The sequence below is a fragment of the Sinocyclocheilus grahami genome, unplaced genomic scaffold, assembly GCF_001515645.1.
Source record: "Sinocyclocheilus grahami isolate Dianchi unplaced genomic scaffold, SAMN03320097.WGS_v1.1 scaffold1516.1, whole genome shotgun sequence".
In the NCBI taxonomy this organism is placed as follows: domain Eukaryota; kingdom Metazoa; phylum Chordata; class Actinopteri; order Cypriniformes; family Cyprinidae; genus Sinocyclocheilus; species Sinocyclocheilus grahami.
Window position 1 is genome coordinate 134,127 of NW_015506695.1, and position 25,465 is coordinate 159,591.

At 38.5% G+C, this 25,465-nt stretch overlaps 2 protein-coding genes across 2 annotated transcripts in view; both read left to right on the forward strand.

Annotated features, from left to right (window-relative positions):
• LOC107570872 (rho GTPase-activating protein 28-like) overlaps nucleotides 1-8,787 on the forward strand; it is a 15,665-nt gene extending 6,878 nt beyond the window's left edge. The window contains exons 2-3 of the mRNA XM_016257153.1: nucleotides 7,149-7,285; nucleotides 8,504-8,787. Coding sequence (XP_016112639.1) covers nucleotides 7,149-7,285; nucleotides 8,504-8,787 — 421 coding nt within the window. The remainder of the gene's footprint in view (nucleotides 1-7,148; nucleotides 7,286-8,503) is intronic.
• Nucleotides 8,788-11,614: 2,827 nt separating this feature from the next.
• Nucleotides 11,615-24,476, forward strand: LOC107570873 (rho GTPase-activating protein 18-like). Its single transcript, XM_016257154.1, has 9 exons — nucleotides 11,615-11,748; nucleotides 12,967-13,187; nucleotides 15,148-15,220; nucleotides 15,565-15,725; nucleotides 16,416-16,581; nucleotides 17,703-17,794; nucleotides 18,900-18,977; nucleotides 23,104-23,263; nucleotides 24,346-24,476. The coding sequence occupies exons 1-9, from the start codon at nucleotides 11,640-11,642 to the stop codon at nucleotides 24,474-24,476; spliced, it is 1,191 nt and encodes a 396-aa protein (XP_016112640.1). The 5' UTR covers nucleotides 11,615-11,639.
• The last annotated feature ends 989 nt before the right edge of the window (nucleotides 24,477-25,465 follow it).

Below are 25,465 nucleotides of genomic sequence, written 5' to 3' on the forward strand. Positions count from 1 at the left end.
CACTCACTCACACACACACACACACACACACACACAAAGCTGTTGTCTAGAGGTCAGTGGTGTTGTGTTGTATCCTACTAAGTGACATAATTCACACAGGCTGAAAGTGCTGTTGTGTGTGTTGTGTGTGTGTGAGAGAGAGAGTGTGTGTGTGTGTGTGTTCTTGCTGAAAGCTCGTTTCTGTCAGTGTTTTGTCTTGTACAAAGGGAAGTCCTGTACTGCTGTGAGTCTCTGTGTGTCTCTGAATGAGTCGTGTGCTGCTGACGCTGGATGTTTGTTTCCACACACACACACACACACACACACACACACACACACACACACACACACACGCTCACACGCTCACACACACACACCTGACTAGATTATCATCCTGAAACTGAAATGACTTTGACATGGCACATCAAAACCAAAAGAGAAAATATATTTTGCATAAAGAGAGTGAAGCCTGTATTCAGGAGCATTAACATACGTTTCATTTTCACAATATTTTCACGATTGTTAAACACATCTCATGACTGTAACGTTTCTGTACATTTTATTTGAGGGTTTTTGTAATTCTCATTATTCTTAATTGGATAATGCACCCACAAATAGTGAAATAATTATATATATATATATATATATATATATATATATTATATTTTATTTATTTATTTTTTACTGTTCCAAACCTGTTTGACTTTCTTTCTTTTGTGGGACATGAAATATATATTTTGAAGAATGTTTGGAATCAAATCGTTACGGTTCCCATTAAATAGACAAAAAATACAATGGAAGTCAATTCTGAAGGATTTCTGAAGATCATGTGACACTGAAGACTGGAGGAATGATGCTGAAAATACAGCTGCGCATCACAGAAATACATTACAGTTTAACAGAGATTCACATAGAACACAGCTGTTTTAAATTAGAATAATATCTCCCATTTTTACTGTATTTTTAAAATAAATAAATGCAGCCTTGGTGAACAGAAGAGACGTCTTTCATAAAAAATCTCACCGACCCATATACTTTGTTATAGGAATGCAACAGAACTGAACTGATGCTAACAAATAATAATAAATACTGTAACAAATGTAATGCACACCGTTAGTAAACTTTAGTCAATGCACTAATGGGACCTTATTGCAAAGTTTTACCTGTAGATTTTTTTTTTCCATTCAGTTTTCAGATTTCACAAAAAGTAAAACGAGCAACATTCTGACATGAAGCTGCTGATAACTCTCTAAGTTTCTGTGTGACTAATCAGAAAAGCAAATAAATGAGCGTCACTGATCGTGTGACTCTTGCACTGAAGATCAAGATAGTCTTTGGAATGTCTCAGAAGAATTCTATTCTCGGTGGAATCTCTGAACTCTAGACTGACTCTGTTGAGTTGGCTATAAAAACGTTAGTCATCAGTGGACACTAACCCTCTTCATCTGACGCTCCATTAGCTCCTCAAATCCGGCTGATATGACTGTTGTCTGCAGCTAATGCTCCGGCTTTTACCCGCTGGAGTGCGATCTGCTGACGGCGCTGAAGTGCTCGGGGGAAACCGGGCTGAGCTGATTCAATACAGTGTGTGTGGGGTGTTTAGGGCGGCTTTGGGCTCAGATTCCAGCTGTGCACTGCGCTTTAATCAACATTCCCTTTCTAGTCTGCACCGAAATGCTCACGCGTTTGAGTTTGAGTATGTAAACTGATTGCTAAGTCAAGCATCACTAATATTTAGTGAGGAAGCACCTGCTGGGTCATTTCTCAGGTTGAGTTCTTCCTCGTGACGTGAGCTGAGCTTCTTTTAACTTGAGTGAGTTTTAGAACGCTATTTCATGAGCGAGATGCTGCAAAAGACACATGACGTGCATCTTTACATAGAAAAGCAATGGAAAAGTTGTGCAGAACTGCTACTGTGTGTGTGATATTTGATGTTTGCATGATGCTGACAGACTGAAAGCTGCTGCTGTTTTCTTTTACTGGTAATAATCATTGCTGATGCTGTTATAATAATCATTTTGAGTTTGGATTGTCTTGACTTTTATGAGTCGACCTCAAAAACAATGTTTTGGCTAAGAAATAGTTAACATTTTTCAAATTTTATATTATTTCTGAACATATTGGATATGTTTAAGACAATATTTACCTTTATATTTCATGCATCTCTTCTGCAAAATGTGAATTTGTTTTGCGTTTATACCATGCTGAACTTCATGCACTGTAAACAATCAAAAGTTGAGAAAACGTAAAAGTTTATGCTGCCCGGAGACTGAAAACAAACCCGTGAGCCAATATTTCACCAGGAGACGCTTGGCACAGTCCTTCATCAGAGATGGAGACGGTTTGATTTGAATAAATGCACGCCCTCCACAACACCTTCAAGAGTTTGGAAAGTCGCATTTCATGCAAGTTCTGTCAAATTTACCTTTCTGAAATACAGAGCAAAGTTAAATTGTGTTAGCATCCGAGTCTTTGCTGCAGCTGTTCACGTTCCTGGAGGAATGAGCTCATGATTTTTGCGTGTTTCAAGCAGCTTCTCGGGTTCAAGCAGCACATGTTATGAGTCTAGTTTCCCTCAACGCTGACCCACATTCATCACGGGGGGCCGCGGGACCTCCAGAACTAAAGACTGCGTGCTTATGAGAGTTCACCTGATCAGACGCTAATCAGGTAATCATGAATGTGATCTGCTTCCAGTGTGAACGAGTTTTTCATTTAGGATATACACTGCGAAACTAGTCAATATGTGACCACATTCACAATCCATTTGACTTCATTTGAGTTTAACTGATCAGACGGTGAAATGGTTTCATCATATATATATATATATACACACACACACACTCTCACACAGACATATACACACACTCACACTGACACATATACACACACTCACACTCACACACATACACAGACACATATACACACTCTTACACACACAGACACATATACACACTCACACACACATATACACACACTCACACATACACACACTCACACATACACAGACACATATACACACATACACAGACACATATACACACTCTTACACACACAGACACATATACACACACACACACTCTCTCACTCACACACAAAAACACACTCTCTCGCTCACACACACACACACACACACACACACTCTCACACAAACACACACACTCTCTCTCACACTCACACTCACTCACTCTCACACACACACATACACACACACACACTCTCTCTCACACACACTCTCACACTCTCTCTCTCACACACACACACACACACACATCTCCTCCTGATGTCTTTCTGAGCACTGAGAGGTACGCATGCTGTATCCATTCAGAACAGGACCTAAGTGAGAACAGCCACGCGCTCCTCAAGCTCTCTGGAGATCCTCTGTGCTTTTATGTTTGTCTTTGTGACTCTGTGGATTTATGGAGTTTGAACAGGACCTGATTGACGCCGTCAGCTGGTTTAGTTCTGCTTTCATTCGGTCGTCTCGTGTCTTTTGGAGGTTGATCGTTTGGGTACCAAATCCTGACTGGTGTCCAGTGTTCCTCTGAAGTTCTGAACACACACCGTGAGTCTGAAGATGCTTCTGTTCTGCTTCAGTGTCTCATTTGTAATTGTATTATCAGAATAACTGATATTTTGATCATGCCTCAGTATTTGGTGTCTAGAAATAGAGCACAATCTGAGAGCTTTCTTAATCATTTGCATTGTTTTCTCATGTGTATAAATGTATAAATAACTCGGGTTGTGTTTATAGTGTTTACGCCTGAGATTTGGTTATCTTCGGTGCAAATGAAAGAGAACATTTTCAAACACACAAAAGCAAAAGGAATTCTGAATTACATCTTTAAGGCTGAATTTCTTATGTTCATTGAGTCTTTTAAGTGTATTAAAAACAAAAAAATACAAATTTATATAATATATTTTTATATATAATATTATATATATAATATATTTTTATTTGCTTAAGATATTTGAAAAGTAAAGTGCTGTCTTATTTTTTAATATATTATATATTTATATTATTTAATATATAATATAAATACAATATACATTGAAATATATTTTTTTATTATATTACTTCTGTCAAAGTTTGTAAAGTGACTTTAGGTTTTGTAAAGGTGCTATTAAAATAAAAATACAATTTTATTATTATTAAGTAAATTGTTTGCGTTTTTGTCAAGCTTTTAATAAACAGAGTTACATTTCACCTAGAATATTTCTTTGTCAGGAATGGTTTTATTAATATCAGCAATAATCAGGTCATAAATGTTTTCCTGGAGATTAGTGTTCGTATCGACTCAGATCAGACTCGGACTGTGAGCTGAAAGAGAAACGATGGTGAAACACAAACATGTTTCTGTGAAGCTGTTCTTCTGCGCTCCTGACGTTCCTCGCGCTGATGGAGTGCATGAAGGAGGTTGTGTTCACTGACGTGATTGGGATGTTTTTCCAGCTGAAAAAGGCAGGGAAATTGTGTTTCCATCGGAGGCTTGATGTGTGTAAACTGAGGGAGGGACGTTTGGAAGCAATTAAGCTCTTCATGTAACACAATTCAGGCTCCATCATGTGCAGCGCTGATCGATAACTTCCTCTAAATGACGCAGGTCCACTTCCTGGCCATCATCTTCATCATCATCTTCATCATCATCATCATATCAGCTCCTGCAGCTTATCAATATTTGATAGAAAGCTAATTTGAGCATCCTGTCTGTTTCAGATCTTCTTCTGTTTGTAGCATCTCACTGAGATGTTCTTTCAGCGTTGTCAACTCATTTTCAGCGGAAGTTGCTAAAGGAAGGCCAATTTGTTGCTATATGACATTGTGGTGTTATTGCATGATGATGTAATCACTACGCAAGATTGTGTCACTGCATCAAATCTCAGCAAAAATGTGTCCCTGCAGCACAAAAGCAGTGTTGAGTCGCTGGGGGATATTTGTAGCAATAGCCAACAATACATTGTATGGGTCACAATTATACATTTCTCTTTTATGCCAAAAATCATTAGGATATTAAGTAAAGATCATGTTCCATGAAGATATTTAGTAAATCTCCTACTGTAAATATATCAAAACTTAATGTTTGATTAGTAATATGCATTGCTACGAACTTCATTTGGACAACTTTAAAGATGATTTTCTCAATATTTAGATTTTTTTGCACCCTCAGATTCCAGATTTTCAAATATTGTCCTCTCCTAACAAACCATACATCAATGGAAAGATTATTTATTCAGCTTTCAGCTGATGCATACATCTCAATTTTGAAAAATGTATCCTTATGGCTGGTTTTGTGCTCCAGGGTCACATATACATTTTATATGTTCATTTATATTTGCTCGTAAAATGATATAAATGCATAACATAGCATTAAAATATAAATAACTGTATTTTAAAAAACAACATTGAATTATTGAACACTTTCAACAATTTAAGTTTTTTTAAAATTAGCTAGTGAACTAGTAAAACGACACATTCTGAACAATTTTAAGCAGTGTATTAGTAGTTAGTTAGTACGCTACACTCTAAAAGTAGTGCATAATCTACTGTTAATATTTTCATATTTTCCATTTCACCTGCATTAAATTACGCATTGTATATGCATTGCATATGTCTATTAATATGAAAATGACTAGTGCCCTAGTGCCTTTTCTAGATATTTTTCTTACAGTGTACTAACTGATCAACAATTGCAGGTACAAGCTAACAAGGTGTATCATAAATGAACAATTATTCAATTATCATCATTATTATTAAATTGAACAATTGCAAACTCAATTCCCGTGATGTGTGTACTGCTAGGCATCTTTGCTTTCCTCTTTTTGTGTAATTTAGATGAAAATATGTGCCTTTTTATCGTTTGAGTCACTTCACAAAAGTTGCTAAAAGTTGCGGAATAAATGTTAAAAATAGCTACATTTGTTGCTAGGTGCCTTTGGAAGAAAACGTTGCTAGGGTAGTCTGAAAAGTTGCTAGATTTAGCAACAGAATTGTCCAGCTGGCAGCAGCGCTCTCCTGGTGTTGAACTAGATTAGTTGTATTTGAACTTGTTCAGCTGTGTTCTCGTGGAGCTGTGTCTAATACTGTAGTGTCTCACTGAGCATGCAGGTGTCGTATGAATAATGTCTTTAATAGGGTGTGAGTTAACAGATGAAGAGATCTAGCACAGAGATACTGACTCGCATCAGTGCTCTAATGAAGTCTGTTGAGATCACGTGACCGTGTTTAATCTCAGTAACACGTTTAGGATTCAATTAGTCGTGGGTTTAAACGAGTAATTAGTAACTAGAAACGTTAAGCTTTCTATGAAACGCCAGTATTGATATTTTCTGTTATATTTCATTTTCATCTTTTCTTCTTTATTCCCTTCTTTTTCTTTCCCTTTTCTTCTTTTTCCTTTATCTTTTAATTACATTTTTCTGTCTTTTTCCCTCTCGTTTTTCCTTTCATGTTTGTCCTTCTTTTCCCCTTTCATTTGCTTTTCTTCCTTTTCCATTTTTCCTTCTTTTTTCCATTTTCATTTTTCCTTTCCTTCTTTCCTTCTTTTGTCTCTCTTCTCTTTTTTCTTTTCATGTTTATCTTTTTCCCTTCTGTTCTTTCCTTCTTTTTCTTTTCCCTCACTTTCTTTTCTTCTTTTTCCATTTTTCCTTCTTGTTTTTCCCCTTCTTTTTTCCTTTCCTTTTCTTTCCCCCTTCCTCTTTTCTTCTTTCTTTGCTTGTTTTTACCTTTTTCTTTTAATTTTCATTCTTTTTCCTTTTCCTTCTTTCTTTTCTTCTTCTTTTGTCTCTCATCTCTTTTTTTCCTTTCATGTTTGTCCGTCTTTTCCCCTTTTATTTTCTTTTGTTCTTTCCCTTTTTTTCTTTTCCCTCACTTTCTTTTCTTCTTATTCCATTTTTCCTTAGTTTTTTTCTCGTTTTTACCTTTCTTTTCATTTTCATTCTTTTTCTTTTCTTCTTTTTTTGTCTCGTTTTCCTTCTTTTCATGCTGTTTTCCTTTCTTTCCTTCTTTTCCCTCCTCTTCCTTTCCCGCGAGGCTTCACTGTAAATCTGGGTGTTTGAATCCGATCGAGTGAATGTGATTATTAATGGCCGTTCTTCAGTCTGTGTGTCAGATGATCTCAGATGCACCTGATGCAGACACTCATGGGTTCAGTTTCTCTGTGTTTCTGCAGGAAGGCGCAGTATCAGCGGATAGGCAGCATGAGTTTGGAGCGGGACTCCATGGAGGACTACTGGAGTGAGATGAAGAGCATCGATGAGGAGCGTCAGGGAGGACCGGAGGAGCAGATGGAGCGCGTCAGCGTGGACGGTGCGTATGGATCTTCATTCACTCCCTCGCTCAAACCCGTATTCTTGGAGTCATCATTATAGCTCACAGCCCTAAAGCACACTGAGGCTGAAATGTTTGTATGCGTTTATTCATCATCCTTTCCTATCAAAATGCTTGCTACAGATGCAGAAACACAGAAAATCGAACAGAGGAGAGTTTCGGAGGCAGTGTGTAAACGCGTTTGACACAACGTGAGGTCGTATTTATTTTTTAACGTGCAAAAATTTCGGAAAAGACCTTAAGAGTCTTTTAATTCATGGCCTTCAGTCACGTGACGGGCTCGAAGACCTGGAGGGCAAAACATCCAGAGAGCTGCAGCACAAGCCTGCCAATTTTCCATCTGTTTCCAAGCTGCACATATTCACATCACCTCAAGAGAACAAAACAAAGATATCTGAACAAAATGCAAGTTTTGGCCATTTGCAATCTATATTATTGCAATATTTCAAGCACTAAATAGCATGGCAAAACATTGTGAAAAACACTTAATGTATTTAAAATGGTGATATTAAAAGAACAACTTCAGTACACACCTTATTGAATAATGCTTACTTTATAAAGGCAAGCAGATGAGCCCAGAATATGAATACAATGCACTAAATGGTTCAATGTTTTCTTTATCGTTTATATTCTGGGTTCATCTGCTTGCATGTACAAAGCATGCATCATCAGTAAGGTGTGTACTGAATTTCAACTTTTACCGTGTTTTTCATCTACTCACACACATTTTCAAAACTTTGCCTCTTTTTTTCAAAACTTTACACACAATCCAAGAATTGCACAAACAATGCAAAAAGCCTCGCATCTCGTGCAAAACGAAGCGCTGCATTCAAAATATCACAAACACATCTCAAAAGCAAACATTTGCAAACAGCTTTGCCGTAATATTAATTCCTGTTAGATGTGTGTGTGTTACACAGAGAACTGTGTGTTGTGTTTTGCAAAAAGTGTTTTATCAAATTAAAGTCTGAGAATTAGTGTCTGGTTCTGTAGGTTTGTTGTGTGCTTCTGCTGTTTGAGTGTCAGCTTTCAGAAACTGTGTGACGAGGAAAGATTTTGTGTGAAAGCAGTTTTAAGCAAACATTACGCGTAAAAATAGCTGTCGGTCAGTGGAGCAAAGCTTTGTTATGTCCTCCAGGTGGGCGTTCCTATAAGTGTGTGACGTCACGTGAAAACGATCAGTGTTTGATGTTTCAGAGGCGGAGCTTGAGGAGGCGTGGCTGCAGGAGGCGGGGCTCTCCACGCTGGCGACAGGAACACAGAGCGACGGCCCGGCGGAGGCTCTCCTCTCCACGCTCACACACTCACAGGCTGCTATGGTGAAGAAACGGCTGGATAACTACACGCAGACGCTGCGCAAGAGGAACAGACAGCCCATGAGACACGTGCGAGACGTCTTCTCCATGTCCGACGCGTCGGTGAGCACAAACCGGGGGTTCATGCCTGGTTCAAATCAGGGGCCAGTTGTTCAGAAAGTGTAATCTGGATCAGAATGATCTGGATTTGGAAATCCCATGTTTTGCGATCCAGAATCAGAAAACCCATCTTACTTCTGTGCTGGTTTTTCAAAGCAAAACTGGATTGGATCACCCTGATCCAGATACACACTGTTTCAGATTTCCAAATCTGGATTACTAGTGCTCTACGGAGCCCCTGAAGGGACATGCTGATGGAGAAAACAATGCCGTTGCATTTACACAATAACTTCTTCTGACTGCTCCATCTCTGATGATTGTGCCAATGTAGTTTACAATCAGAGATTAAAAAAAAACAAACAAACTTTCAATTAAATAATAGTTTTGTTTGATATCGACAGCTGTTTGGCGATGTATTACATGTTATAAATGTTGTATTTTTTGGAGCAGTTTTAAAGTTTTATTACATATTTGTTCCAGAAATCCACCCTTCTGCTGGGATCAGAATAATCCAGTTTATTTTAATCAAAAGTATCCCAATCTTACTAAAACGTTTTGAACAACACAAACTGAGGATTTAATCCAGATCAAAACCAAGATTGGTTTTTGTGATCTAATCTGAATTCAGAATCCTTTTTTTCTTCTTCTGAACAACCCATTGTCAAGATTTGATCCAATCCGATGGTCAAAATCCGATCAGATTACTTTTGAACAGCTGTCTTGTTTCATTGGCGTCAGGGTTGCCAGGTTTTCACAACAACACCCGCCCAATTTCTACAAATACATCTTTTTTGGTGGGATTCCCCAGTACAATTCGTAGTCCAATCATATCAGCTCCTGCAGCTTATCAATATTTGATAGAAATCTAATTTGAGCATCCTGTCTGTTTCAGATCTTCTTCTGTTTGTAGCATCTCACGGAGATGTTCTTTCAGCGTTGTCAACTCATTTTCAGCGGAAGTTGCTAAAGGAAGGCCAATTTGTTGCTATATGACATTGTGGTGTTATTGCATGATGATGTAATCACTACGCAAGATTGTGTCACTGCATCAAATCTCAGCAAAAATGTGTCCCTGCAGCACAAAAGCAGTCTTAAGTCGCTGGGGGATATTTGTAGCAATAGCCAACAATACATTGTATGGGTCACAATTATACATTTCTCTTTTATGCCAAAAATCATTAGGATATTAAGTAAAGATCATGTTCCATGAAGATATTTAGTAAATCTCCTACCGTAAATATATCAAAACTTAATGTTTGATTAGTAATATGCATTGCTAAGAACTTCATTTGAACAACTTTAAAGATGATTTTCTCAATATTTAGATTTTTTTGCACCCTCAGATTCCAGATTTTCAAATATTGTGCTATCCTAACAAACCATACATCAATGGAAAGAACAATTGCAGGTACAAGCTAACAAGGTGTATCATAAATGAACAATTATTCAATTATCATCATTATTATTAAATTGAACAATTGCAAACTCAATTCCCGTGATGTGTGTACTGCTAGGCATCTTTGCTTTCCTCTTTTTGTGTAATTTAGATGAAAATATGTGCCTTTTTATCGTTTGAGTCACTTCACAAAAGTTGCTAAAAGTTGCGGAATAAATGTTAAAAATAGCTACATTTGTTGCTAGGTGCCTTTGGAAGAAAACGTTGCTAGGGTAGTCTGAAAAGTTGCTAGATTTAGCAACAGAATTGTCCAGCTGGCAGCAGCGCTCTCCTGGTGTTGAACTAGATTAGTTGTATTTGAACTTGTTCAGCTGTGTTCTCGTGGAGCTGTGTCTAATACTGTAGTGTCTCACTGAGCATGCAGGTGTCGTATGAATAATGTCTTTAATAGGGTGTGAGTTAACAGATGAAGAGATCTAGCACAGAGATACTGACTCGCATCAGTGCTCTAATGAAGTCTGTTGAGATCACGTGACCGTGTTTAATCTCAGTAACACGTTTAGGATTCAATTAGTCGTGGGTTTAAACGAGTAATTAGTAACTAGAAACGTTAAGCTTTCTATGAAACGCCAGTATTGATATTTTCTGTTATATTTCATTTTCATCTTTTCTTCTTTATTCCCTTCTTTTTCTTTCCCTTTTCTTCTTTTTCCTTTATCTTTTAATTACATTTTTCTGTCTTTTTCCCTCTCGTTTTTCCTTTCATGTTTGTCCTTCTTTTCCCCTTTCATTTGCTTTTCTTCCTTTTCCATTTTTCCTTCTTTTTTCCATTTTCATTTTTCCTTTCCTTCTTTTTCTTTCCTTCTTCTTTTGTCTCTCTTCTCTTTTTTCTTTTCATGTTTATCTTTTTCCCTTCTGTTCTTTCCTTCTTTTTCTTTTCCCTCACTTTCTTTTCTTCTTTTTCCATTTTTCCTTCGTTTTTCCCCTTCTTTTTTCCTTTCCTTTTCTTTCCCCCTTCCTCTTTTCTTCTTTCTTTGCTTGTTTTTACCTTTTTCTTTTAATTTTCATTCTTTTTCCTTTTCCTTCTTTCTTTTCTTCTTCTTTTGTCTCTCATCTCTTTTTTTCCTTTCATGTTTGTCCGTCTTTTCCCCTTTTATTTTCTTTTGTTCTTTCCCTTTTTTTCTTTTCCCTCACTTTCTTTTCTTCTTATTCCATTTTTCCTTAGTTTTTTTCTCGTTTTTACCTTTCTTTTCATTTTCATTCTTTTTCTTTTCTTCTTTTTTTGTCTCGTTTTCCTTCTTTTCATGCTGTTTTCCTTTCTTTCCTTCTTTTCCCTCCTCTTCCTTTCCCGCGAGGCTTCACTGTAAATCTGGGTGTTTGAATCCGATCGAGTGAATGTGATTATTAATGGCCGTTCTTCAGTCTGTGTGTCAGATGATCTCAGATGCACCTGATGCAGACACTCATGGGTTCAGTTTCTCTGTGTTTCTGCAGGAAGGCGCAGTATCAGCGGATAGGCAGCATGAGTTTGGAGCGGGACTCCATGGAGGACTACTGGAGTGAGATGAAGAGCATCGATGAGGAGCGTCAGGGAGGACCGGAGGAGCAGATGGAGCGCGTCAGCGTGGACGGTGCGTATGGATCTTCATTCACTCCCTCGCTCAAACCCGTATTCTTGGAGTCATCATTATAGCTCACAGCCCTAAAGCACACTGAGGCTGAAATGTTTGTATGCGTTTATTCATCATCCTTTCCTATCAAAATGCTTGCTACAGATGCAGAAACACAGAAAATCGAACAGAGGAGAGTTTCGGAGGCAGTGTGTAAACGCGTTTGACACAACGTGAGGTCGTATTTATTTTTTAACGTGCAAAAATTTCGGAAAAGACCTTAAGAGTCTTTTAATTCATGGCCTTCAGTCACGTGACGGGCTCGAAGACCTGGAGGGCAAAACATCCAGAGAGCTGCAGCACAAGCCTGCCAATTTTCCATCTGTTTCCAAGCTGCACATATTCACATCACCTCAAGAGAACAAAACAAAGATATCTGAACAAAATGCAAGTTTTGGCCATTTGCAATCTATATTATTGCAATATTTCAAGCACTAAATAGCATGGCAAAACATTGTGAAAAACACTTAATGTATTTAAAATGGTGATATTAAAAGAACAACTTCAGTACACACCTTATTGAATAATGCTTACTTTATAAAGGCAAGCAGATGAGCCCAGAATATGAATACAATGCACTAAATGGTTCAATGTTTTCTTTATCGTTTATATTCTGGGTTCATCTGCTTGCATGTACAAAGCATGCATCATCAGTAAGGTGTGTACTGAATTTCAACTTTTACCGTGTTTTTCATCTACTCACACACATTTTCAAAACTTTGCCTCTTTTTTTCAAAACTTTACACACAATCCAAGAATTGCACAAACAATGCAAAAAGCCTCGCATCTCGTGCAAAACGAAGCGCTGCATTCAAAATATCACAAACACATCTCAAAAGCAAACATTTGCAAACAGCTTTGCCGTAATATTAATTCCTGTTAGATGTGTGTGTGTTACACAGAGAACTGTGTGTTGTGTTTTGCAAAAAGTGTTTTATCAAATTAAAGTCTGAGAATTAGTGTCTGGTTCTGTAGGTTTGTTGTGTGCTTCTGCTGTTTGAGTGTCAGCTTTCAGAAACTGTGTGACGAGGAAAGATTTTGTGTGAAAGCAGTTTTAAGCAAACATTACGCGTAAAAATAGCTGTCGGTCAGTGGAGCAAAGCTTTGTTATGTCCTCCAGGTGGGCGTTCCTATAAGTGTGTGACGTCACGTGAAAACGATCAGTGTTTGATGTTTCAGAGGCGGAGCTTGAGGAGGCGTGGCTGCAGGAGGCGGGGCTCTCCACGCTGGCGACAGGAACACAGAGCGACGGCCCGGCGGAGGCTCTCCTCTCCACGCTCACACACTCACAGGCTGCTATGGTGAAGAAACGGCTGGATAACTACACGCAGACGCTGCGCAAGAGGAACAGACAGCCCATGAGACACGTGCGAGACGTCTTCTCCATGTCCGACGCGTCGGTGAGCACAAACCGGGGGTTCATGCCTGGTTCAAATCAGGGGCCAGTTGTTCAGAAAGTGTAATCTGGATCAGAATGATCTGGATTTGGAAATCCCATGTTTTGCGATCCAGAATCAGAAAACCCATCTTACTTCTGTGCTGGTTTTTCAAAGCAAAACTGGATTGGATCACCCTGATCCAGATACACACTGTTTCAGATTTCCAAATCTGGATTACTAGTGCTCTACGGAGCCCCTGAAGGGACATGCTGATGGAGAAAACAATGCCGTTGCATTTACACAATAACTTCTTCTGACTGCTCCATCTCTGATGATTGTGCCAATGTAGTTTACAATCAGAGATTAAAAAAAAACAAACAAACTTTCAATTAAATAATAGTTTTGTTTGATATCGACAGCTGTTTGGCGATGTATTACATGTTATAAATGTTGTATTTTTTGGAGCAGTTTTAAAGTTTTATTACATATTTGTTCCAGAAATCCACCCTTCTGCTGGGATCAGAATAATCCAGTTTATTTTAATCAAAAGTATCCCAATCTTACTAAAACGTTTTGAACAACACAAACTGAGGATTTAATCCAGATCAAAACCAAGATTGGTTTTTGTGATCTAATCTGAATTCAGAATCCTTTTTTTCTTCTTCTGAACAACCCATTGTCAAGATTTGATCCAATCCGATGGTCAAAATCCGATCAGATTACTTTTGAACAGCTGTCTTGTTTCATTGGCGTCAGGGTTGCCAGGTTTTCACAACAACACCCGCCCAATTTCTACAAATACATCTTTTTTGGTGGGATTCCCCAGTACAATTCGTAGTCCAGGGGCTAAATATCACGTTATTGGGATCGCTTAATCCCAAAAACATGAAAAACAACCCATGGTAACAGTGTTAAAGTAGCCTAATTCCGCGGGAAAACTGCAGACTTGGCAACACTGACTGGCGTGTCAATTAGTTGTTATCAGGGTTGCCAGGTCTTCGCAACAAAACCTGCCATAGTTCTACTCAAAACTAGCCCAATTGCATTTCGAGGGGGTTCCCCTTGTGACCTACATCTGAATGTAATGAGTTACAATTGTAAAATTGTAGGGCAGGGCTTGGTTCTGTGCATCGGTTGGTGATTGGATATTGAGATGTGGGCGTGGCTTTTGCTTGCAGGGGCGGAGTTTAAGAGCACTAAATGATTGACATACGCCACCAGAGAAGCTGACACACCACAAACTATTGCGTGAAATAAAAATTATAGTTTCTAATTGCACACAATTAATTTGTGCATGTTTCATTCATGTTTTGAGCTCGTAATGTTTAATCAAAACCGCCAGAAGATCCAGTTATGACACTTTGACTAAACAAATTTGAGCTCAAAACATTAACATGATTAAATTGCATGCACTTAGAAAATAGGTTTTAATTTCATACAGACGTTAAAGCTGATGTTCAAATAGTGTGGCATTTTGTAGCTTAGATTGTAAATCAGGGAGCTGGCAACGACAACGTCATGGGTTGGATTCCCAGGGAATGCATGAACTGATAACATGTGTATCTTGAATGCAATGTAAATCACATGCATGACTCTAACCAGTGATGTCTGTTTGACTGACCAACGGCAGCAGGTTTGACTGAACAGAGAGTAAATGGTACTGTTTTAAATGCTGTGGCATCTGTTAGAGGAGTGTAAAGTGACCGAAATAGTCCAACAAATGTCCAGTGTTCAGCAGGACATCGTCTATACAGACATTAACACATGCTGAAATTATTTATATCTGACATGTGGGACGTGATGACCTTGATTTGTTTGAGTGATTCTAAACTGATTATTGATTAATCTCTCATCATGGTTATTGATCTAACCACAATTATTTGCACTGCCGTTTGCAGTGGTGCATGTTGATTTTAGCGTTGAATGGAGCGTGTTTACCTCATGAATCCGTGTGTGATGATGTGATTTTGTTCTCTTACAGTCTGAACTGACGCCTCCCATTTCTCCAAATGGACAGATCGCTCCCAAACTGCCGCAGTGGAATCCACCTAAAGGTTGGACAACGTTTGACCCTGTTTAGATGATGTATTTACATTAACATGCATTCATTTAGGAACATCACAAGCAGTTTATCATAAGACACACAATGTTTACAGTACATGATGGCAAATATAAGCTAGATTAGTTCACAAAAAGAAGAAACGCAGAAAAGAGAAGAACAAGATTAAATAGGAGCTATTATAGAAAGTGGCTGTGTTTATGGTTTTGGTTTATAGTCAAATCAAAATGTATTCAGACACTGTCTGAATCAATTTTGGAGTTAAGAGCTCGTGGAAATATCATTATCGCTGGTGATTAAGGTCTGTGTTTCTTGGTTAATGTTTCTCTGTGTGTCCAGTCCCTCCGGCGTGTGCAGCGGACACTAACGGCTCCAGCAGCGCTTCAGAGACCATCCTTCTGTCGTTTGACGTGCCGTACTCCGAAGCGGCTCGAGCTCATCGGAAAGGCCGGGAATGCCAAGACTGCAGGAGGATCCGTAAAGACGACAGGGATTTACCGGTGCGTTTGATGATCTGTCATAATGTCTCTCATTTGAGTTTTAAATGGGCATTTTTCAAACTGAATTCATCAAATGTAAAGACTCCATGAATTCAGCATGAGAGTTTTATTTGTTTAGCTCATGTTTGCAGCTTTGATTGGTAAGATCTTTTTGGTATTTTCTGGAGAGAATGCTTACCAAGACTGCATTTATTTGATCAAAATCCAGTAAAACTGTGAAATATTATTACTATTCAAAACCGCTGTTTTCTGTGTGAATCTGTGTTAAACTGTAATGTATGTCTGTGATGCGCAGCTGTATTTTCAGCATCATTACTCCAGTCTTCAGTGTCACATGATCTTCAGAAATCAGTATAATATGCTGATCTGCTGCTCAAAAAATTATAAAATGTCTTTACTGTCACTTTTGATCAATTTAATGAATTCTTGCTGAATAGAAGTATTCATTTCTTTCAAAAGAAAAAAAACAATCTTGTGAACAGTAGTGTATATCTGGTCCAAATAAAACAAATGAACACAGGAAAGAAAATTGTCCAGCTATCTCATGGGGTCTACATAATGCACCTCTTACTGGCAGTGTTTGTTCTGTTGCGTGACACAAACAAGCAGCATTTACCGAAAGCATCTTCCCTGGATAGCGAGCTCAGATCAGATGCTGCCGTCTAATGCGGTTTGTGGTCTGTTCTTCAGAGTTTTCAGATAGTGAGGCCCAGACAGGGCGTGACGCGAGTGAGCGATCTATCGTCTGAGGACATCAAGAAGATCGGCTACATCTCCCTGATCGAGCTGACCACATTCTACGACTTCATGGGCATCGAGATGAAGAGGAACCGCGTGGTGCGCAGTAAAGCACGAGGTGCGTGTCAGTCACATCAAGACTCAGAAGCCATGTAAAAACTGGCTTTAAACACTGTTGTTTTGTTCCCACAGACAGCAGGATACGATTACTACTGTAAATGCCCATAAAACATGATGTCACCATAGTAAACGTCCACAAAAACCATGGTATTACCATAATAAATGGTGTTACCAAAAACATGGTGTTACCATTGTAAATGTCCATGAACATGGTGTCACCATAGTAAATAAATATCCACAAAAAACATGGTGTAACCCTAGTAAATGTGTACAAAAGCCATGGTATTAACATAGTAATTGTACAAACATGGTGTTTACCATAGTAAATGCCTAGAACACATGGCGTTGCCATTGTGAATATGCAGAAAACATGGTGTAACCCTAGTAATAGTTCACAGAACATGGTGTTACCTTTGTAATGCCCATAAAACATGGTGTTACCATAGTAAATGTGTACAAAAGCCATGGTATTAACATAGTAATTGTACACAACATGGTGTTACCATAGTAAATGCCTAGAACACATGGCGTTGCCATTGTGAATATGCAGAAAACATGGTGTAACCCTAGTAATAGTTCACAGAACATAGTGTTACCTTTGTAATACCCATAAAACATGGTGTTACCATAGTAAACGTCCATGAAACATGGTGTTGCCATAGTAAATGTGCACAAAACATGGCATTACCATAGTAAATATTTTTAAAAACGTGGTGTTGCCATTATGAATATCCAGAAAACCTGGTATTACCATAGTAAATGTCCAAAGATCATTGTTTCCTTAGTAAATGTCCATAAATATGATGTTATCATAGTAATTGTGCACAAAACATGGTGTTACCATAGTAAATGTTCATAAAACATGGTGTTACCATGGTAAATGTGCACAAAAGCCATGGTATTAACATAGTAATTCTGCACAACATGGTGTTACCATAGTAAAGGCCTAGAACACATGGCATTGCCGTTGTGAATATGGAGAAAACATGGTGTTACCATAGTAAAAGTCCAGAAAGCATGGTGTTGCTATCGTAAATGTGCAAAAAACATGGTGTTACCATTGTAAATGTCAGAAAGCATGTAAAACTGTCTGTAAACGCTGTCGTTTTGTTCCCACAGACAGCGGCATATTCGGCGTTCCTCTCACTACATTGCTGGAAAATGACCAGAAGAAATACCCCGGTTCCAGAGTTCCTCTGGTTTTCAAGAAGGTACGTTCATCTTTCCTTCTTTGGTTGTTAGAAACGAGGCTGGAATGTTGTGATCGAGATTGCGAGCACTGACTTTCGTGGAAAGTTCCCAGTCAGCACTTCTCAGGGCTCAGATACTCGTCCCTCCCGCATCCTTGGACGGAGCCGCGGCGCGCTGTCTCACATTATCCTGACCCGACGGCCCACGCTCGTCTCCATTACAGAGGATTTCCAAAAAAACAAAGGCGGTGGCCAGAAGTGCTCTGGGTTGTTTTACGTGCCTGCGTTGACCTCGATGCCTCTGTTTTTAAGTGGAATGATGAAGGCCGGTTATTGTGTCACTGGAGAGAGACTTACTGAGGAAACACTTAGAAACACAGAGACAGAGGATTAAAATAGATGCTTTAAAAAACCTTCAGCAGTGAATCCGCTCACCCTGAGATTCTTCCAGCATTGCAACACCGTCAGTATTTGTGTTGGGTAACTCGAGAGCTGACGGGACGATACGGAGACCCCCGGCTGGTAGAAACCCCCCACACACAGCTGCGTGTGTGACAGCTGATGAGTCTGACGCTCTTATCAATGACTGATAAAGACTCTGGAATCTCAATCATCTCTGTCAGAAAACAACAGCACACAGACGGCGTTCTGCTGCTGTTTACATGCCACTCCAAGCTACTTCAAAACAGTACTGTGGAATTACCATGGTACATGTTCGAAAAACATGGTTTTTGCATAGGAAATGTCCAGAAAACACGGTGTTACTGTAGTAAATTTCCAGATAACATGGTGTTAACATAGTAGATGTCTGGAAAACATGGTGTTGGAGTACTACATTTTTCATAAAACATGGTGTTTGCCATAGTAAATATCCAGAAACCATGGTGTTACCATGGTAAATATCCCCCCAAAAAATGGTGTTACATAGTAAATACCCCAAAAACATTGTTACCGTAGTAAATTTCCAGATAACATAGTAGATGTCTGGAAAACATGGTGTTGCCATAGAAAACATCCAGAAAACATGGTGTTACCATAGAAAGAGTCCAGAAAGCTATGCTAATATCCAGCTTGTATGTTTGTGTATCTCATGTGTTGCCGATGTTGTTTGTGTTCCTGCTTTCAGTTGTTGTCTAAACTGGAGCAGACGGGCTTACAGACGGAGGGGATTCTCAGGGTTCCGGGATCAGCGTCCAGAGTGAAGGTAAATGATCCATCATCACTCCAGAAGTTTGTGCTGTTGCCGTGTTTTGCCTCATGTGGCTCAGTGACACATCCGTAAAGCATCTGACCTGGATTTCTCCCACTGATTCCAGCTTTAATTCCACAGTCCTCAGCGTTACTCAGGATGAGAGAAATGAAGTTAGAAAGTCAAATCACACTCGTATTGTGCAAGACATGCTGCCGCTTTAAGAGAGTTAACGTGATGTCGAGAGCGTTCGAATATGCTACATTTGCTCCAGATACATGTCTGAATGAGGGGTGTGCAATATGACGATTTTTGATCGTGGACGATAAAAATCTCTCCACGATCTGGTTCTGAAGAAATAATAAAATAATTAAAAGACACTGTACGCCTTCTGGATCGCATTTTAGCACTGCATCGACACTTTTGGCTATTTCCATGGTCTGGGTGGAAAACCGGGACTGACACTCACCCAAAAGAGTATCTAAAACAGGAACTTGTGACAACACAGGAATCCAACGTAGCAGTTCTTTTCACTGCTCGCTTACGTGTGTGATCGCGTTCATCTTCACAGACTGGAATGTCAAGTGAATTACAGAATGCTTCGATTTCGATCCATAATTCTTCCCACTTTCCAGTGGTCCTCATACTCTCAAGGCCCTTTATTGTAGATTCCATGACACTTGAAGCCTGAGATAGTGTTGTGTCTTTCTTTTGTAGTGCCTTTTGCGCAACATGGATCATATTAAAAACATGGTAAAACACCACAAGACACACACAGAACGTGGCCTTCTTGAGATGGCTTAATAGACCAGATGCCTCAAACCTACGATACGTTGGAAAGAGTGCAGAGCAGGGCTCTTATTGAGCTATTTTTCCAACGACATGCCCATCTCGTGTCGCCAATTGCTGTCAGTTCCGCTTTAACTCCAAGCTTCTTTTGGTGCTGCTGGTGTGCATGGTGAGTGCCTGGTTGTGAGAAAAATGCATACAGACTCTCGAGGATTTGCCTGGCATACCAGTTGCACAGTTCCAAAAAGTTCCCACGATTTGCAGAAGCATCTCTCTCGTCGTGCCCTCTCAGTGCAAGTCCTTGTTTTCTTAAATAGAGCAATATGTCAACAATGCATGGTGCATATTCCCTATTGCCCTGCACTGTGGTCTTGTGAGATACACACTTAACTGTGCAGCGACTGAACCAGTAGCTTTGGTTCGCTCAAAGCAGTGCCATTGCTCTGTACAGTGACGATGTGGCACTCCATCTGCATGTTTCTGTAAATTTGCTAAAATATTCTAAAAACTGTATGAATGAGTTTTCTCTGCGCGTGCCGTGCAAACACGTTTTCCACAGCTGCTGATCTAGAGACAGCCACGCTCAACATTTTAAATTACTGTGGAAAAGACTGATCCTGGACCAGCAGTTATGAGCAGCTTTTCTCTCGATAAGCGAGATGGTCCTCACTACAGAACACAAGATCCAGATCTAAACAGCGCCTGATTACTGGACTAAGTTATCTTTTGCGCTAATACTGTCTAAACACACAAGGTTTGCATATAGACTCAGTAGGTTATGTCTAAAGTGAAAGTAAACAGTTGAGAGAGAAAGGATGCATGTCTGTATATTAGATGTGTGCAGCTCTTAAAGGGACAGTACTAAACATGCTGCTGACTGTCATTAAAGGGATAGTTCACCCTAAAATGTAATTTCTGTCATTATTTACTCACTCACATGTTGTCCCAAACCTGTATTAATTTCTTTCTTGTGCTGAACACAAAAGAAGATATTTTGAAGAATGTGGGTAACCAAACAGTTGCTGATCCACACTTGACTTTGATATTTAGGAAAAAACACTATAGAAGTCTCTGGGGACCAGCAGCTGTTTGGTTTTCCACGTTCTTCAAAATAGCGTTTATGTTCAGCACAAGAAAGAAACTCATTCAGGTTTAAAACAACTCTTGAGTGAGTAAATGATGGTATGAAAATAAAACACTATTTTTATTTTTGGGCGAATTATTCCTTTAATGTTAATAAACCAACACTAAGAGAAAAATCACTCTTAGTGATCACTCAGTTGCTTTAATAGGAATCAATCTATATAGTGTTTTATTTTTATATTTGTTGATTGAGTTTCTTGAATGCTGCTGCTAAATACACCTACTGTACCTGACAATAAAGCACTGTTTGTTTTATTTGTGTATTATGTGTAGTTGTAATGTGTATCTTTGTTCTCATTTTTTAATAACAAAGATAAAATAATGACAAAGATTTTTATCATTGCTCTGTACAGTGACGATGTGGCACTCCATCTGCATGTTTCTGTAAATTTGCTAAAATATTCTAAAAACTGTATGAATGAGTTTTCTCTGCGCGTGCCGTGCAAACACGTTTTCCACAGCTGCTGATCTAGAGACAGCCACGCTCAACATTTTAAATTACTGTGGAAAAGACTGATCCTGGACCAGCAGTTATGAGCAGCTTTTCTCTCGATAAGCGAGATGGTCCTCACTACAGAACACAAGATCCAGATCTAAACAGCGCCTGATTACTGGACTAAGTTATCTTTTGCGCTAATACTGTCTAAACACACAAGGTTTGCATATAGACTCAGTAGGTTATGTCTAAAGTGAAAGTAAACAGTTGAGAGAGAAAGGATGCATGTCTGTATATTAGATGTGTGCAGCTCTTAAAGGGACAGTACTAAACATGCTGCTGACTGTCATTAAAGGGATAGTTCACCCTAAAATGTAATTTCTGTCATTATTTACTCACTCACATGTTGTCCCAAACCTGTATTAATTTCTTTCTTGTGCTGAACACAAAAGAAGATATTTTGAAGAATGTGGGTAACCAAACAGTTGCTGATCCACACTTGACTTTGATATTTAGGAAAAAACACTATAGAAGTCTCTGGGGACCAGCAGCTGTTTGGTTTTCCACGTTCTTCAAAATAGCGTTTATGTTCAGCACAAGAAAGAAACTCATTCAGGTTTAAAACAACTCTTGAGTGAGTAAATGATGGTATGAAAATAAAACACTATTTTTATTTTTGGGCGAATTATTCCTTTAATGTTAATAAACCAACACTAAGAGAAAAATCACTCTTAGTGATCACTCAGTTGCTTTAATAGGAATCAATCTATATAGTGTTTTATTTTTATATTTGTTGATTGAGTTTCTTGAATGCTGCTGCTAAATACACCTACTGTACCTGACAATAAAGCACTGTTTGTTTTATTTGTGTATTATGTGTAGTTGTAATGTGTATCTTTGTTCTCATTTTTTAATAACAAAGATAAAATAATGACAAAGATTTTTATCTTCACCCACTTTGGCCTAAATATCCGCCATTCTTTTTTATATTTTGTTAGCTTGAAAGGCTTCGTCTTTATAATAGGGAAATTAGTTTGGCTGTTATGCTCAATTTGCGAAATGAAAAAACCCGACATGAGAAAAAATCGTGAAATTTAAAAAAAAAAAAAAAAAAGTGATATTCTATGCCATATCATAGCTAGTCTGAATGTTGATGTCTGATCCTGGAATGCTGTTGTATAATATCTAAAAAAAAAAAAAAGTCATGCAAGCACCATGGTACTTTATGGTTATTGAGGAGAAGATCTTTTGTTTGTTGTTTTGTAGGGCTGGGCAATATGGCAAAAAATTTAAATCTTGATTTTTTTTTAGAATGTTTGACCGATTCTCAAATTATTATTATTTTTTAACGATTTTTAACTAGTCAACTTTAAAATGTAACTACAACATGATTTAAGTAACTTGTTCTTTATTAACCCCCTAGTTAAAGATAATTCTATTCCAAATGCAGCACACATGAAGTTGTGAACATGATGTAAATGTTAAACAAATCACTTGTTAAATATCTTTGCAGAAAAGATGCATGAACTACATCTTCTACAAACCTAATCACCGTGATGCAAACATGAAATATCAGACATACAGTAGTAGCTCTTCACAGGTTTTTTTATTCGCGTGCGCTGCTTTTCCATAGTTTTTTCTATGTTTGACTGTTGCACTCGCGTCTCTTGCATGAAGTGGCTCTCTAAAAACACTGTGTTCATGTTAAAAGAAGCTCATTCCCATCTTCTTGCATGTGTTTCCTCTTCCACTTTCCGTGTTTGTCCTCCTCAGCATCTGCGTCAGGAGCTGGAGCTGAAGTTCTACGAGGATCGTTTCGACTGGGATCGGGTGCGTCAGAACGACGCGGCGGGTTTATTGAAGATGTTCATCCGTGAGCTGCCGTATCCTCTGCTGACCCAACAGCACCTGCCGGCGTTCACAGCCGCTCAGAGTGAGTCTGAACATGCATATCCACATCTCCCCACTAGCCGGGTTTCCATACAGAGTTGCGAATTTCAAGGAATATATCACCCAAAAATGAAAATTGTGTCATTAATTAGTCGCACTCATGTCGTTCCAAACCCGTAAGACCTTTGTTCATCTTCGGAACACAAATTAAGATATTTCTGATGAAATCCGAGAGCTCTCTGACCCTCCCATAGACAGCAAGGTAACTACCACGATCAACGCACAGAAACGTAGCATCGTTAAAATAGTCCACGTGACATCAGTGGTTCAACCGTCATTTTACAAAGCTACGAGATTTTTTTTTGTGCGCAAAGAAAACAATAATAACAATTTATTCAGTAAAGAATAAAGAGTGTACCCTAGAATGTAATCAGTGTTGTTACATTCATTAGACAGCGCTGATTACGTTCTCGGGTAGTCTCCAAATCGGCGGAAGACGGTAACTCGGGGAGAAGAACTGCTGAATAAATTGTTATTATTGTTTTCTTTGCGCACAAAAAAAGTTCCTCGTAGCTTCGTAAAATGACGGTCGAACCACTGATGTCATGTGGACTATTTTAACGATGCTACGTTTCAAGCCCCGCTGCTTTACCCCACATACGCACGACCGGAAGCAGCGGAAGCGCTCGACTGTGGCATAATAAAAGCTCCGCTGCTTTCGAGCCGTGTGTCGCGCTCGTTCAGCACCTCGTTTCACTTTGACGGCTTTAAGCCTCACCCTGGTTCATTCTACTACGTTAATAAATCATTAGCTCATCCATGAACATGATTTCTGCCCGAGTCCCGTCGGATTGCATCGGCTGTGCGGATGAAGACCACAACTCCCATGATTCCACACTCAGTCACGGCGTCATCAAACTACGCCTTTGTCTCTTTGTTTATTTTGAATACACGCCCTCTAGTGGCGAAAATGACATATTGTGCCTTTAAGGGATTTTTATTCGAAATTTGAAGTTTCAATCACTGGTTTCTGATGCAATACTTCAAAATGCGCATAAAAACAGGGTGATGGAAACATAGCTAGTGACTGTTCAGTGTCTCGTCTCTGATCTCTCTGTCTGTCAGGTATCTCATCACCCAAACATCAGATTCAGGCTCTTCATCTTCTCATCATGCTGCTTCCTGAAGCCAACAGAGACACACTGAAGGTCTGTTCATCTCATCACGCTCTCAAACGCTTCCTGAAAATTATGTGATGCACAAAACTAAATAATTATACTTTAAGGCAGCAGTTCTTAAGCTTCTTGGCCCCTCATTGTCAAAGACAATATTTGAATATCCTCAAAGATATTTCAAACGTTTTATTTAAAGAAACTAGGAGTGGCGATATATTAAAATAAATACATAAAATTATTATAAATAATTAGAATAATTAAATCCCATACTTCCACCAGTTGTTCGCGGAAAGGGTTATTATATTTAACTAAAACTCAAACCAATAAAAATTCTGTAATTTGAAAAAAAAAAATGAAATGAAATATAATAAAATTACACTTATTTTGAGCTAGTTGCCATTTTAATTTTAATTTAATAACTTGATGTACTAAAACTAAAATTGAAATAAAAATGAATAAAAACTATATTGACAGTGATTTCAGGGTTTTTAAAATTACTTTTCGTGCACAAATATAAATTTTGACTCAATAAATTATTATAGAGCTTGACAAAATGTGTGTATATAATTTATATTTTGTATATAGTTTATCTACATCCTGGTTCTTAAATGAAAATGTATTAAATGATAATAAATAAGATATATGATATCAGCTCACATCTTTGTAGCTGTTTTAGTCTATTTAAACCTTATTTTGTCTTACATATTTTAAGCCATCTTTTGGCCCCCTTGGAAGTGTGCCAAGGGCCCCTAATGGGTCCCAGACCCCTGCTTTAAGGCCAAATTTGTCCCCAGACATGAGCTACACTGCCATTAAAAAATGTGGGATTAGTACGATTTTTAATACTTTTTAAAGAAGTCTCTTCTGCTCATCAAGGCTGCATTTATTTGATCAAAAATACAGAAAAAACTGTAATATTGTAAAATATTATTACAATTTGAAATAAGTGTTGTTTAATCAATTTAACACATCCTTGCTGAAAAAAGTATTAATTTCTTTCAAAAAAATTGTTTTAATAAAAAATGTACCGACCCTAATTTTTTGAATGGTGGTAATAAGTAATAATGATA